This window comes from Myxine glutinosa, chromosome 9, assembly GCF_964187855.1.
Source record: "Myxine glutinosa chromosome 9, kmMyxGlut1.1, whole genome shotgun sequence".
Lineage (NCBI taxonomy): Eukaryota > Metazoa > Chordata > Myxini > Myxiniformes > Myxinidae > Myxine > Myxine glutinosa.
This window is the reverse complement of record NC_136269.1, coordinates 145,498,302-145,511,963: the sequence shown is the minus strand read 5'-3', so window position 1 is coordinate 145,511,963 and position 13,662 is coordinate 145,498,302. Positions and strand designations below refer to the sequence as shown.

The 13,662-nt window shown below is 44.3% G+C and overlaps 1 protein-coding gene across 1 annotated transcript in view; it reads left to right on the top strand.

Annotated features, from left to right (window-relative positions):
- PIEZO2 (piezo type mechanosensitive ion channel component 2) overlaps window positions 1–13,662 on the top strand; it is a 474,200-nt gene that overhangs the window by 420,879 nt on the left and 39,659 nt on the right. Inside the window, 3 exon segments of the mRNA XM_078785142.1 lie at window positions 37–181; window positions 10,646–10,793; window positions 11,201–11,415. Of these exon segments, the coding sequence (XP_078641268.1) occupies window positions 37–181; window positions 10,646–10,793; window positions 11,201–11,415 (508 nt within the window).

Below are 13,662 nucleotides of genomic sequence, written 5' to 3'. Positions count from 1 at the left end.
ACACCTGATGTGCCCGGTGCTTGTGCCCACGAACAGGAGAGAACCGACGCAGCAGCGGTCGATCATCTGCTCAAGCCTCAGCCCACCTGTCGGGGCGTCTGGTGAAGCTCAGCAGGAAGGAGCTGATAAAACGGCGAGCGCGTCGACATTTTCTTCGTGCACGTTCTTTTGTAATTGCAAGGTAGAGATAGACATCACCTGCTAATGAGATGTGTATCTATCTATAATTCCAGTAATCTCTGTGTGTCTGTGTGTCTGTGTGTTTGTTTGTTTGTCTGTGACCGCTGTTTCTCGACAACCACGGGTCCGATATACTTGAAACTTGCCAGGTATATTGCTGGGGACCCGAGGATGTGCCTTTTCAAGGTTTCATATTAATCGGAGAAGTAGTTACCGAGCTATGTCCAAAAAACGATTCAACCAATCAGAGAGCAGCGAGCTATCACGTGTGCCGAACGTGGCGAACAGACTCTGCCTCGGACGGCACATTTGAGAGCGTATTCATTTATTTCACGTTGGCAAACTATGTTGCCGCTATGTTGGCGTTAAACTATGTTTTAAAACTAATTAAAACTAATTTGCGATTCTTTCGCTTTCCTGCGCGTTTGTGCACGCTATGGCGATTTCTTTACCAAACTCCGCAAGCCGTTCGCTTTGGACCAAACCATTTCATGTAAATAGAGGGGGGGGGGGGTTGTCACCGTACTCGCAAGCCGTTCGCTTTGGACCAAACCATTTCATGTAAATAGAGGGGGGGGATTGTCACCGTACTCGCAAGCCGTTCGCTTTGGACAAACCATTTCATGTAAATAGAGGGGGGGGGATTGTCACCGTACTCGCAAGCCGTTCGCTTTGGCTTTGCGAATGGACCAAACCATTTCATGTAAATAGAGGGGGGGGGGGGGGGATTGTCACCGTACTCGCAAGCCGTTCGCTTTGGACCAAACCATTTCATGTAAATAGAGGGGGGGGATTGTCACCGTACTCCCAAGCCGTTCGCTTTGGACCAAACCATTTCATGTAAATAGAGGGGGGGGATTGTCACCGTACTCGCAAGCCGTTCGCTTTGGCTTTGCGAATGGACCAAACCATTTCATGTAAATAGAGGGGGGGGATATAATTTTACATATATATATAGTACGGGCACGCCCTAGTATTTCAACATCACAGATCACCGACTAAAGAAGACTTTGGTGTTTTAACTAAAAGGGATTTTCATGTTATGTTGTATCTCTTATGAACGGCCTGGTCTTCTTGAGAAATCCTTGATACCTGGTTACCTGGTCTTCTTGAGAAATCCTTGATACCAGGTTACCTGGTCTTCTTGAGAAATCCTTGATACCAGGTTACCTGGTCTTCTTGAGAAATCCTTGATACCAGGTTACCTGGTCTTCTTGAGAAATCCTTGATACCCGGTTACCTGGTCTTCTTGGGAAATCCTTGATACCAGGTTACCTGGTCTTCTTGAGAAATCCTTGATACCAGGTTACCTGGTCTTCTTGAGAAATCCTTGATACCAGGTTACCTGGTCTTCTTGAGAAATCCTTGATACCAGGTTACCTGGTCTTCTTGAGAAATCCTTGATACCAGGTTACCTGGTCTTCTTGAGAAAACCTTGATACCAGGTTACCTGGTGTTCTCGAGAAATACTTGATACCAGGTTACCTGGTCTTCTTGAGAAATCCTTGATACCAGGTTACCTGGTCTTCTTGAGAAATCCTTGATACCGGGTTACCTGGTCTTCTTGAGAAATCCTTGATACCCGGTTACCTGGTCTTCTTGAGAAAACCTTGATACCCGGTTACCTGGTCTTCTTGAGAAATCCTTGATACCCGGTTACCTGGTCTTCTTGAGAAATCCTTGATACCAGGTTACCTGGTCTTCTTGAGAAATCCTTGATACCAGGTTACCTGGTCTTCTTGAGAAATCCTTGATACCCGGTTACCTGGTCTTCTTGAGAAATCCTTGATACCAGGTTACCTGGTGTTCCTGAGAAATCCTTGATACCAGGTTACCTGGTCTTCTTGAGAAATCCTTGATACCAGGTTACCTGGTCTTCTTGAGAAATCCTTGATACCCGGTTACCTGGTCTTCTTGAGAAATCCTTGATACCCGGTTACCTGGTCTTCTTGAGAAATCCTTGATATCGGGCTACCTGGTCTTCTTGAGAAATCCTTGATACCAGGTTACCTGGTCTTCTTGAGAAATCCTTGATACCAGGTTACCTGGTCTCCTTGAGAAATCCTTGATAGCAGGATACCTGGTCTTCTTGAGAAATTCTTGATACCAGGTTACCTGGTCTTCTTGAGAAATTCTTGATACCAGGTTACCTGGTCTTCTTGAGAAATCCTTGATACCAGGTTACCTGGTCTTCTTGAGAAATCCTTGATACCAGGTTACCTGGTCTTCTTGGGAAATCCTTGATACCAGGTTACCTGGTCTTCTTGAGAAATTCTTGATACCAGGTGACCTGGTCTGCTTGAGAAATTCTTGATACCAGGTTACCTGGTCTTCTTGAGAAATTCTTGATACCAGGTTACCTGGTCTTCTTGATAAATCCTTGATACCCGGTTACCTGGTCTTCTTGAGAAATCCTTGATACCAGGTTACCTGGTCTTCTTGAGAAATCCTTGATACCAGGTTACCTGGTCTTCTTGAGAAATACTTGATACCAGGTTACCTGGTCTTCTTGAGAAATCCTTGATACCAGGTTACCTGGTCTTCTTGAGAAATCGTTGATACCAGGTTACCTGGTCTTCTTGAGAAATCCTTGATATCCGGCTACCTGGTCTTCTTGAGAAATCCTTGATACCCGGTTACCTGGTCTTCTTGAGAAATCCTTGATACCAGGTTACCTGGTCTTCTTGAGAAATCCTTGATACCAGGTTACCTGGTCTTCTTGAGAAATTCTTGATACCAGGTTACCTGGTGCTCTCGAGAAATCCTTGATACCAGGTTACCTGGTCTTCTTGAGAAATCCTTGATTGCAGGTTACCTGGTCTTCTTGAGAAATTCTTGATACCAGGTTACCTGGTGTTCTCGAGAAATACTTGATACCAGGTTACCTGGTCTTCTTGAGAAATCCTTGATACCACGTTACCTGGTCTTCTTGAGAAATCCTTGATACCCGGTTACCTGGTCTTCTTGAGAAATCCTTGATACCAGGTTACCTGGTCTTCTTGAGAAATTCTTGATACCAGGTTACCTGGTCTTCTTGAGAAATCCTTGATACCAGGTTACCTGGTCTTCTTGAGAAATCCTTGATACCAGGTTACCTGGTCTTCTTGAGAAATCCTTGATACCAGGTTACCTGGTCTTCTTGAGAAATCCTTGATACCAGGTTACCTGGTCTTCTTGAGAAATCCTTGATACCAGGTTACCTGGTCTTCTTGAGAAATCCTTGATACCCGGTTACCTGGTCTTCTTGAGAAATCCTTGATATCCGGCTACCTGGTCTTCTTGAGAAATCCTTGATACCCGGTTACCTGGTCTTCTTGAGAAATCCTTGATACCAGGTTACCTGGTCTTCTTGAGAAATCCTTGATACCAGGTTACCTGGTCTTCTTGAGAAATCCTTGATACCAGATTACCTGGTCTTCTTGAGAAATCCTTGATACCAGGTTACCTGGTCTTCTTGAGAAATCCTTGACACCAGATTACCTGGTCTTCTTGAGAAATCCTTGATACCAGGTTACCTGGTCTTCTTGAGAAATCCTTGATACCAGATTACCTGGTCTTCTTGAGAAATCCTTGATACCGGGTTACCTGGTCTTCTTGAGAAATCCTTAATACCAGGTTACCTGGTCTTCTTGAGAAATTCTTGATACCAGGTTACCTGGTCTTCTTGAGAAATCCTTGATACCAGATTACCTGGTCTTCTTGAGAAATTCTTGACACCAGATTACCTGGTCTTCTTGAGAAATCCTTGAGTTCCGGTTACCTGGTCTTCTTGAGAAATTATTGATACCAGGTTACCTGGTCTTCTTGAGAACTCCTTGATACCAGGTGACCTGGTCTTCTTGAGAAATTCTTGATACCAGGTTACCTGGTCTTCTTGAGAAATTCTTGATACCAGGTTACCTGGTCTTCTTGAGAAATCCTTGATACCAGGTTACCTGGTCTTCTTGAGAAATCCTTGATACCAGGTTACCTGGTCTTCTTGGGAAATCCTTGATACCAGGTTACCTGGTCTTCTTGAGAAATTCTTGATACCAGGTGACCTGGTCTGCTTGAGAAATTCTTGATACCAGGTTACCTGGTCTTCTTGAGAAATTCTTGATACCAGGTTACCTGGTCTTCTTGATAAATCCTTGATACCCGGTTACCTGGTCTTCTTGAGAAATCCTTGACACCAGGTTACCTGGTCTTCTTGAGAAATCCTTGATACCAGGTTACCTGGTCTTCTTGAGAAATCCTTGATATCCAGCTACCTGGTCTTCTTGAGAAATCCTTGATACCAGGTTACCTGGTCTTCTTGAAAAATCCTTGATACCAGGTTACCTGGTCTTCTTGAGAAATCCTTGATACCAGGTTAGCTGGTCTTCTTGAGAAATCCTTGATACCCGGTTACCTGGTCTTCTTGAGAAATCCTTGATACCAGGTTACCTGGTCTTCTTGAGAAATCCTTGATACGAGGTTACCTGGTCTTCTTGAGAAATCCTTGATACCAGGTTACCTGGTCTTCTTGAGAAATCCTTGATACCAGGTTACCTGGTCTTCTTGAGAAATTCTTGATACCAGGTTACCTGGTCTTCTTGAGAAATCCTTGATTCCAGGTTACCTGGTCTGCTTGAGAAATCCTTGATACCAGGTTACCTGGTCTTCTTGAGAAACCCTTGATACCAGGTTACCTGGTCTTCTTGAGAAATCCTTGATACCCGGTTACCTGGTCTTCTTGAGAAATCCTTGATATCCGGCTACCTGGTCTTCTTGAGAAATCCTTGATACCCGGTTACCTGGTCTTCTTGAGAAATCCTTGATACCAGGTTACCTGGTCTTCTTGAGAAATCCTTGATACCAGGTTACCTGGTCTTCTTGAGAAATTCTTGATACCAGGTTACCTGGTCTTCTTGAGAAATCCTTGATACCAGGTTACCTGGTCTGCTTGAGAAATCCTTGATACCAGGTTACCTGGTCTTCTTGAGAAACCCTTGATACCAGGTTACCTGGTCTTCTTGAGAAATCCTTGATACCCGGTTACCTGGTCTTCTTGAGAAATCCTTGATATCCGGCTACCTGGTCTTCTTGAGAAATCCTTGATACCCGGTTACCTGGTCTTCTTGAGAAATCCTTGATACCAGGTTACCTGGTCTTCTTGAGAAATCCTTGATACCAGGTTACCAGGTCTTCTTGAGAAATACTTGATACCAGATTACCTGGTCTTCTTGAGAAATCCTTGATACCAGGTTACCTGGTCTTCTTGAGAAATCCTTGATACCAGATTACCTGGTCTTCTTGAGAAATCCTTGATACCAGGTTACCTGGTCTTCTTGAGAAATCCTTGATACCAGATTACCTGGTCTTCTTGAGAAATCCTTGATACCAGGTTACCTGGTCTTCTTGAGAAATCCTTGATACCAGGTTACCTGGTCTTCTTGAGAAATCCTTGATACCAGGTTACCTGGTCTTCTTGAGAAATTCTTGATACCAGGTTACCTGGTCTTCTTGAGAAATCCTTGATACCAGGTTACCTGGTCTTCTTGAGAAATCCTTGATACCAGGTTACCTGGTCTTCTTGAGAAATCCTTGATACCAGGTTACCTGGTCTTCTTGAGAAATCCTTGATACCAGGTTACCTGGTCTTCTTGAGAAATCCTTGATACCAGGTTACCTGGTCTTCTTGAGAAATCCTTGATACCCGGTTACCTGGTTTTCTTGAGAAATCCTTGATATCCGGCTACCTGGTCTTCTTGAGAAATCCTTGATACCCGGTTACCTGGTCTTCTTGAGAAATCCTTGATACCAGGTTACCTGGTCTTCTTGAGAAATCCTTGATACCAGGTTACCTGGTCTTCTTGAGAAATCCTTGATACCAGATTACCTGGTCTTCTTGAGAAATCCTTGATACCAGGTTACCTGGTCTTCTTGAGAAATCCTTGATACCAGATTACCTGGTCTTCTTGAGAAATCCTTGATACCAGGTTACCTGGTCTTCTTGAGAAATCCTTGATACCAGATTACCTGGTCTTCTTGAGAAATCCTTGATACCGGGTTACCTGGTCTTCTTGAGAAATCCTTAATACCAGGTTACCTGGTCTTCTTGAAAAATTCTTGATACCAGGTTACCTGGTCTTCTTGAGAACTCCTTGATACCAGGTTACCTGGTCTTCTTGAGAAATCCTTGAGTTCCGGTTACCTGGTCTTCTTGAGAAATTATTGATACCAGGTTACCTGGTCTTCTTGAGAACTCCTTGATACCAGGTTACCTGGTCTTCTTGAGAAATCCTTGATACCAGGTTAGCTGGTGTTCTCGAGAAATCCTTGATACCAGGTTACCTGGTCTCCTTGAGAAATCCTTGATAGCAGGATACCTGGTCTTCTTGAGAAATCCTTGATACCAGGTTACCTGGTCTTCTTGAGAAATTCTTGATACCAGGTTACCTGGTCTTCTTGAGAAATCCTTGAGTTCCGGTTACCTGGTCTTCTTGAGAAATTATTGATACCAGGTTACCTGGTCTTCTTGAGAACTCCTTGATACCAGGTTACCTGGTCTTCTTGAGAAATCCTTGATACCAGGTTAGCTGGTGTTCTCGAGAAATCCTTGATACCAGGTTACCTGGTCTCCTTGAGAAATCCTTGATAGCAGGATACCTGGTCTTCTTGAGAAATCCTTGATACCAGGTTACCTGGTCTTCTTGAGAAATTCTTGATACCAGGTTACCTGGTCTTCTTGAGAAATCCTTGATACCAGGTTACCTGGTCTTCTTGAGAAATCCTTGATACCAGGTTACCTGGTCTTCTTGGGAAATCCTTGATACCAGGTTACCTGGTCTTCTTGAGAAATTCTTGATACCAGGTGACCTGGTCTGCTTGAGAAATTCTTGATACCAGGTTACCTGGTCTTCTTGAGAAATTCTTGATACCAGGTTACCTGGTCTTCTTGATAAATCCTTGATACCCGGTTACCTGGTCTTCTTGAGAAATCCTTGACACCAGGTTACCTGGTCTTCTTGAGAAATCCTTGATACCAGGTTACCTGGTCTTCTTGAGAAATCCTTGATATCCAGCTACCTGGTCTTCTTGAGAAATCCTTGATACCAGGTTACCTGGTCTTCTTGAAAAATCCTTGATACCAGGTTACCTGGTCTTCTTGAGAAATCCTTGATACCAGGTTACCTGGTCTTCTTGAGAAATCCTTGATACCCGGTTACCTGGTCTTCTTGAGAAATCCTTGATACCAGGTTACCTGGTCTTCTTGAGAAATCCTTGATACGACGTTACCTGGTCTTCTTGAGAAATCCTTGATACCAGGTTACCTGGTCTTCTTGAGAAATCCTTGATACCAGGTTACCTGGTCTTCTTGAGAAATTCTTGATACCAGGTTACCTGGTCTTCTTGAGAAATCCTTGATTCCAGGTTACCTGGTCTGCTTGAGAAATCCTTGATACCAGGTTACCTGGTCTTCTTGAGAAACCCTTGATACCAGGTTACCTGGTCTTCTTGAGAAATCCTTGATACCCGGTTACCTGGTCTTCTTGAGAAATCCTTGATATCCAGCTACCTGGTCTTCTTGAGAAATCCTTGATACCCGGTTACCTGGTCTTCTTGAGAAATCCTTGATACCAGGTTACCTGGTCTTCTTGAGAAATCCTTGATACCAGGTTACCTGGTCTTCTTGAGAAATTCTTGATACCAGGTTACCTGGTCTTCTTGAGAAATCCTTGATACCAGGTTACCTGGTCTGCTTGAGAAATCCTTGATACCAGGTTACCTGGTCTTCTTGAGAAACCCTTGATACCAGGTTACCTGGTCTTCTTGAGAAATCCTTGATACCCGGTTACCTGGTCTTCTTGAGAAATCCTTGATATCCGGCTACCTGGTCTTCTTGAGAAATCCTTGATACCCGGTTACCTGGTCTTCTTGAGAAATCCTTGATACCAGGTTACCTGGTCTTCTTGAGAAATCCTTGATACCAGGTTACCAGGTCTTCTTGAGAAATACTTGATACCAGATTACCTGGTCTTCTTGAGAAATCCTTGATACCAGGTTACCTGGTCTTCTTGAGAAATCCTTGATACCAGGTTACCTGGTCTTCTTGAGAAATTCTTGATACCAGGTTACCTGGTCTTCTTGAGAAATCCTTGATTCCAGGTTACCTGGTCTGCTTGAGAAATCCTTGATACCAGGTTACCTGGTCTTCTTGAGAAACCCTTGATACCAGGTTACCTGGTCTTCTTGAGAAATCCTTGATACCCGGTTACCTGGTCTTCTTGAGAAATCCTTGATATCCAGCTACCTGGTCTTCTTGAGAAATCCTTGATACCCGGTTACCTGGTCTTCTTGAGAAATCCTTGATACCAGGTTACCTGGTCTTCTTGAGAAATCCTTGATACCAGGTTACCTGGTCTTCTTGAGAAATTCTTGATACCAGGTTACCTGGTCTTCTTGAGAAATCCTTGATACCAGGTTACCTGGTCTGCTTGAGAAATCCTTGATACCAGGTTACCTGGTCTTCTTGAGAAACCCTTGATACCAGGTTACCTGGTCTTCTTGAGAAATCCTTGATACCCGGTTACCTGGTCTTCTTGAGAAATCCTTGATATCCGGCTACCTGGTCTTCTTGAGAAATCCTTGATACCCGGTTACCTGGTCTTCTTGAGAAATCCTTGATACCAGGTTACCTGGTCTTCTTGAGAAATCCTTGATACCAGGTTACCAGGTCTTCTTGAGAAATACTTGATACCAGATTACCTGGTCTTCTTGAGAAATCCTTGATACCAGGTTACCTGGTCTTCTTGAGAAATCCTTGATACCAGATTACCTGGTCTTCTTGAGAAATTCTTGATACCAGGTTACCTGGTCTTCTTGAGAAATCCTTGATACCAGGTTACCTGGTCTTCTTGAGAAATCCTTGATACCAGGTTACCAGGTCTTCTTGAGAAATACTTGATACCAGATTACCTGGTCTTCTTGAGAAATCCTTGATACCAGGTTACCTGGTCTTCTTGAGAAATCCTTGATACCAGATTACCTGGTCTTCTTGAGAAATCCTTGATACCAGATTACCTGGTCTTCTTGAGAAATCCTTGATACCAGGTTACCTGGTCTTCTTGAGAAATACTTGATACCAGATTACCTGGTCTTCTTGAGAAATCCTTGATACCAGGTTACCTGGTCTTCTTGAGAAATCCTTGATACCAGATTACCTGGTCTTCTTGAGAAATCCTTGATACCAGGTTACCTGGTCTTCTTGAGAAATCCTTGATACCAGGTTACCTGGTCTTCTTGAGAAATTCTTGATACCAGGTTACCTGGTCTTCTTGAGAAATCCTTGATTCCAGGTTACCTGGTCTGCTTGAGAAATCCTTGATACCAGGTTACCTGGTCTTCTTGAGAAACCCTTGATACCAGGTTACCTGGTCTTCTTGAGAAATCCTTGATACCCGGTTACCTGGTCTTCTTGAGAAATCCTTGATATCCAGCTACCTGGTCTTCTTGAGAAATCCTTGATACCCGGTTACCTGGTCTTCTTGAGAAATCCTTGATACCAGGTTACCTGGTCTTCTTGAGAAATCCTTGATACCAGGTTACCTGGTCTTCTTGAGAAATTCTTGATACCAGGTTACCTGGTCTTCTTGAGAAATCCTTGATACCAGGTTACCTGGTCTGCTTGAGAAATCCTTGATACCAGGTTACCTGGTCTTCTTGAGAAACCCTTGATACCAGGTTACCTGGTCTTCTTGAGAAATCCTTGATACCCGGTTACCTGGTCTTCTTGAGAAATCCTTGATATCCGGCTACCTGGTCTTCTTGAGAAATCCTTGATACCCGGTTACCTGGTCTTCTTGAGAAATCCTTGATACCAGGTTACCTGGTCTTCTTGAGAAATCCTTGATACCAGGTTACCAGGTCTTCTTGAGAAATACTTGATACCAGATTACCTGGTCTTCTTGAGAAATCCTTGATACCAGGTTACCTGGTCTTCTTGAGAAATCCTTGATACCAGATTACCTGGTCTTCTTGAGAAATCCTTGATACCAGGTTACCTGGTCTTCTTGAGAAATCCTTGATACCAGATTACCTGGTCTTCTTGAGAAATCCTTGATACCAGGTTACCTGGTCTTCTTGAGAAATCCTTGATACCAGGTTACCTGGTCTTCTTGAGAAATCCTTGATACCAGGTTACCTTTCTTGCTATCTCGGTGGGGTCGGGGTATGTTGAGTTTCTCTCTCCCAATCGCTCTGCATCGCTCGCTCATTTTAACCTCACAGCAGAAGAAAAGTTTGTTGTGGGAGACGTGTGCAAATCCCTTTTTCCTTGTACTTCACTTCCCCCTCCTTCCTCAGATCCCTTTGTTTTACCATCTTCTCTTCCGAGGATGATCTATGCATTTTAAAAGTTTGATTTGGGGTGTTTGGGAGTTTGAGGTATGGATTTTGTTTTGGGTTTCGATGAATCTCAATGATGGTATCTCACTCCTGACAGGGTACTGCAGGTATATCGACCAATCCGACAATTCTTCTACAACATAATCCACCCAGAATACAGTCCAGTCACTGATGTCTACGCACTCATGTTTATGGCTGATGTGGTCGATTTCATCGTCATCATCTTTGGATATGGAGCTTTTGGGGTGAGGGCCTCGTACATGCAGACACTCCGACTACCTCTCGGCACACTGACGCAACCCTCGCTCTCCCTTTCATTCCTCTTCGTCCAATTCATTTATCAATCGATTTAACATCTTTTACCAAACACCGGTGACCTTTTTTTTTTCTACTCAGTGTTTGGGCCTGCTGATTGATGTTGAAATATCAATAACTTCATTTATACCCTGAGCCTTCCTTTTAACATCTAAACCACTAACTACCAATCATTTCATACTCGGTACCGATTTAACTTCCTCATAAAGCGACCACCTCTCAGTTTGAGCTCTTCCGAGTTGATGCTTCAGTTCGGAAAGCTTAGATCGCCACACTCAACTATTCATTTATCCGAGTAGCCCTCACCTTGTTGTCTTTCTTCCTCATTGCCTTGCAGAAACATTCGGCCTCTGCAGACATTACATCGACGTTGTCCGAGGATCAGGTTCCTGAGGCTTTCTTAGTCATGCTGCTCATTCAATTTGGTACCATGGTGGTCGATCGTGCCTTGTATCTACGCAAAACCATCTTGGGGAAGTGTATTTTTCAGGTGGTGCTTGTGTTTGGTATCCACTTCTGGATGTTCTTCATCCTTCCCAAAGTCACTGAGAGGTAAGAATGCCTTACATTTGTTCAAACTTCACTCGGTCTCACCTATAAACATCACTAACAGTGATAAAGGATGCGCAAGATTGGAGGTCACGTCTCTTCAAAGCTGTCCATGCGCGCACGCTTTCGAAGTTAAGTAATTTTTCACAATTGTGTTTTTGTCGAAACTGTATCTTTCTTTAGGTGTGTGTACCTATTGGTGTGTCTTTAATAGGATTCTCAGTGTTGGTTTTTCATACATGTGTACAGAATCGTCGGTTAGTTCGTGTCGCGTATTCTGAGGCCCAGTGTAGTTGGCTACCATGTCCGGTCTTGGCTTGAGGCTTTGTTTTTGTCTCAGCGGTTCTTCGATTGCGCTGCAATTACTTTCGGTCTCTGTTTTTCCCGGTCTTTTCACCCCATACTTCCTTGTTTAAAATCTCAACTCAAAAAAAAAAAAACCAAAAAAATATTTCCTTCTCTGTTCTTATCCGTTTGTTCGTTCTTATTTGTTCGTTCGTTCTTCGACCACGTTGTTCGTGATCACGTGATCACGTTGTTAAAAAAATGTTTAAACTGTCCCCTGAAGAACTGTATTCTGTCGTATACTATAACACCTTTTTCTTCTTCTTCTATAAAAGTATGTTTCGACTTGCTCACCAAATCTATTCATTCCAAAAAAAATTTCCATCTCTTACAGTGCCTCTTTCATACATTCCCTAAACTCTCCAGCACTCCACCCATCCTTCAGCATCCTCAAACGTATTTTTGCCTCGAAGGTCTCAAGAAACTCATTTTGCAATAAATGTTCGTTTCCCATTAATCGTACATTTTTCAAAATCCAATCTCACCTCTCCCCTCCAAAACTTCCCCATCACCCCTTCCCTCCAAAACTTCCCCATCACCCCTCCCCTTCAAAACTTCCCCATCACCCCTCCCCTCCAAATCTACCCCCTTGCCCCTCCCCTCCAAATCTTCCCCATCACCCATCTCTTTCAAATATTCCCCCTTGCCCCTCCCCTCCAAGTTTTCCCCATCACCCATTCCCTCCAAAACTTCCCCATCACCCCTCCCCTGCAAAACTTCCCCATCACCCCTCCCCTCTAAATCTACCCCCTTGCCCCTCCCCTCCAAATCATCCCCATCACCCATCTCTTTCAAATCTTCCCCCTTGCCCCTCCCCTCCAAATCTTCCCCATCACCCATCCCTTTCAAATCTCCCCCCTTGCACCTTCCCTCCTAAACTCCCCCCACACCCCTCTCCTCCGAGAGTCTCCCTCGCTCCTCCCCTCCTAGACTCCCCTCTCACCCCTCCTCCTCAAAGCATCCTCCCCGCTTCTTCCCCCTTCCAACTTTCACCTTCATCTCCCTCAACCTTCTACCTCACTCTTCCCCCTCCTCAAATAACACCTCACTGCACCTCACCCAATCACCATCAAACCTTTTGTCTGCCCCATTCTTCCCTTTCTCCAAGCTATTCTGAAATCTCTGACACACCTTCAACAGCTCTCCCTACCTCTTCCTCCTCTTCCACATCTTACCCTACCGCTCCCCCCCCCCCCCCCTCTGTTATGTATCCGATGCTCCCCCTTCCTCTTCTTTAACAGTATGGACCTCAAACATCCGGGGCCTTCGCTCAAACTTGACTGATCTCTCCATACAGGTTGCTTCTGACAAACCAGACGTGATCTGCTTAACAGAAACTTTCCTCCTTCATGATGTCTCTGATTCCTTGGTATCTCTCCCAGGTTACTCCCTCCTCCGGTATGATAGACCTGAGCCTCGTCCTGGAGGTGGGGTTGCTATCTTCACAATCCTCACTCGCCCTGCACTGCCCTCTCTCCACCTCACCCCCAGGAATACCTTTGGCTACGGCTTCCCCTTTGCTCCCACCTTTTGTTCATATGTGTGTTGCACCGTCCACCAAACAGTGATGACTCCATCCACATCTCGCTGTCTGATAATATGGACCAACTTCTATCTACCCATCCCAACTCTCTCTTCCTCATATGTGGTGATTTCAATTGTCACCATGCCAGTTGGCTGGGTGTGGGTACCTCTCTCACCAGCCATGGCTCTTCAGCAAAGGACTTCTGTGACTCACTGGAACTGACACAATCTGTCAATTTCCCGACCCGGATCTCAGTCAACAGAACATCTACTCTTCTGGACTTGGTTATGACTAACTTCCCTGAAAATGTCTGCTGCTCTTCTTCTGCTCCAATCGGCTCATTGATCATGTCCTTGTTAAAGTGGACATCTCTCTGGCCA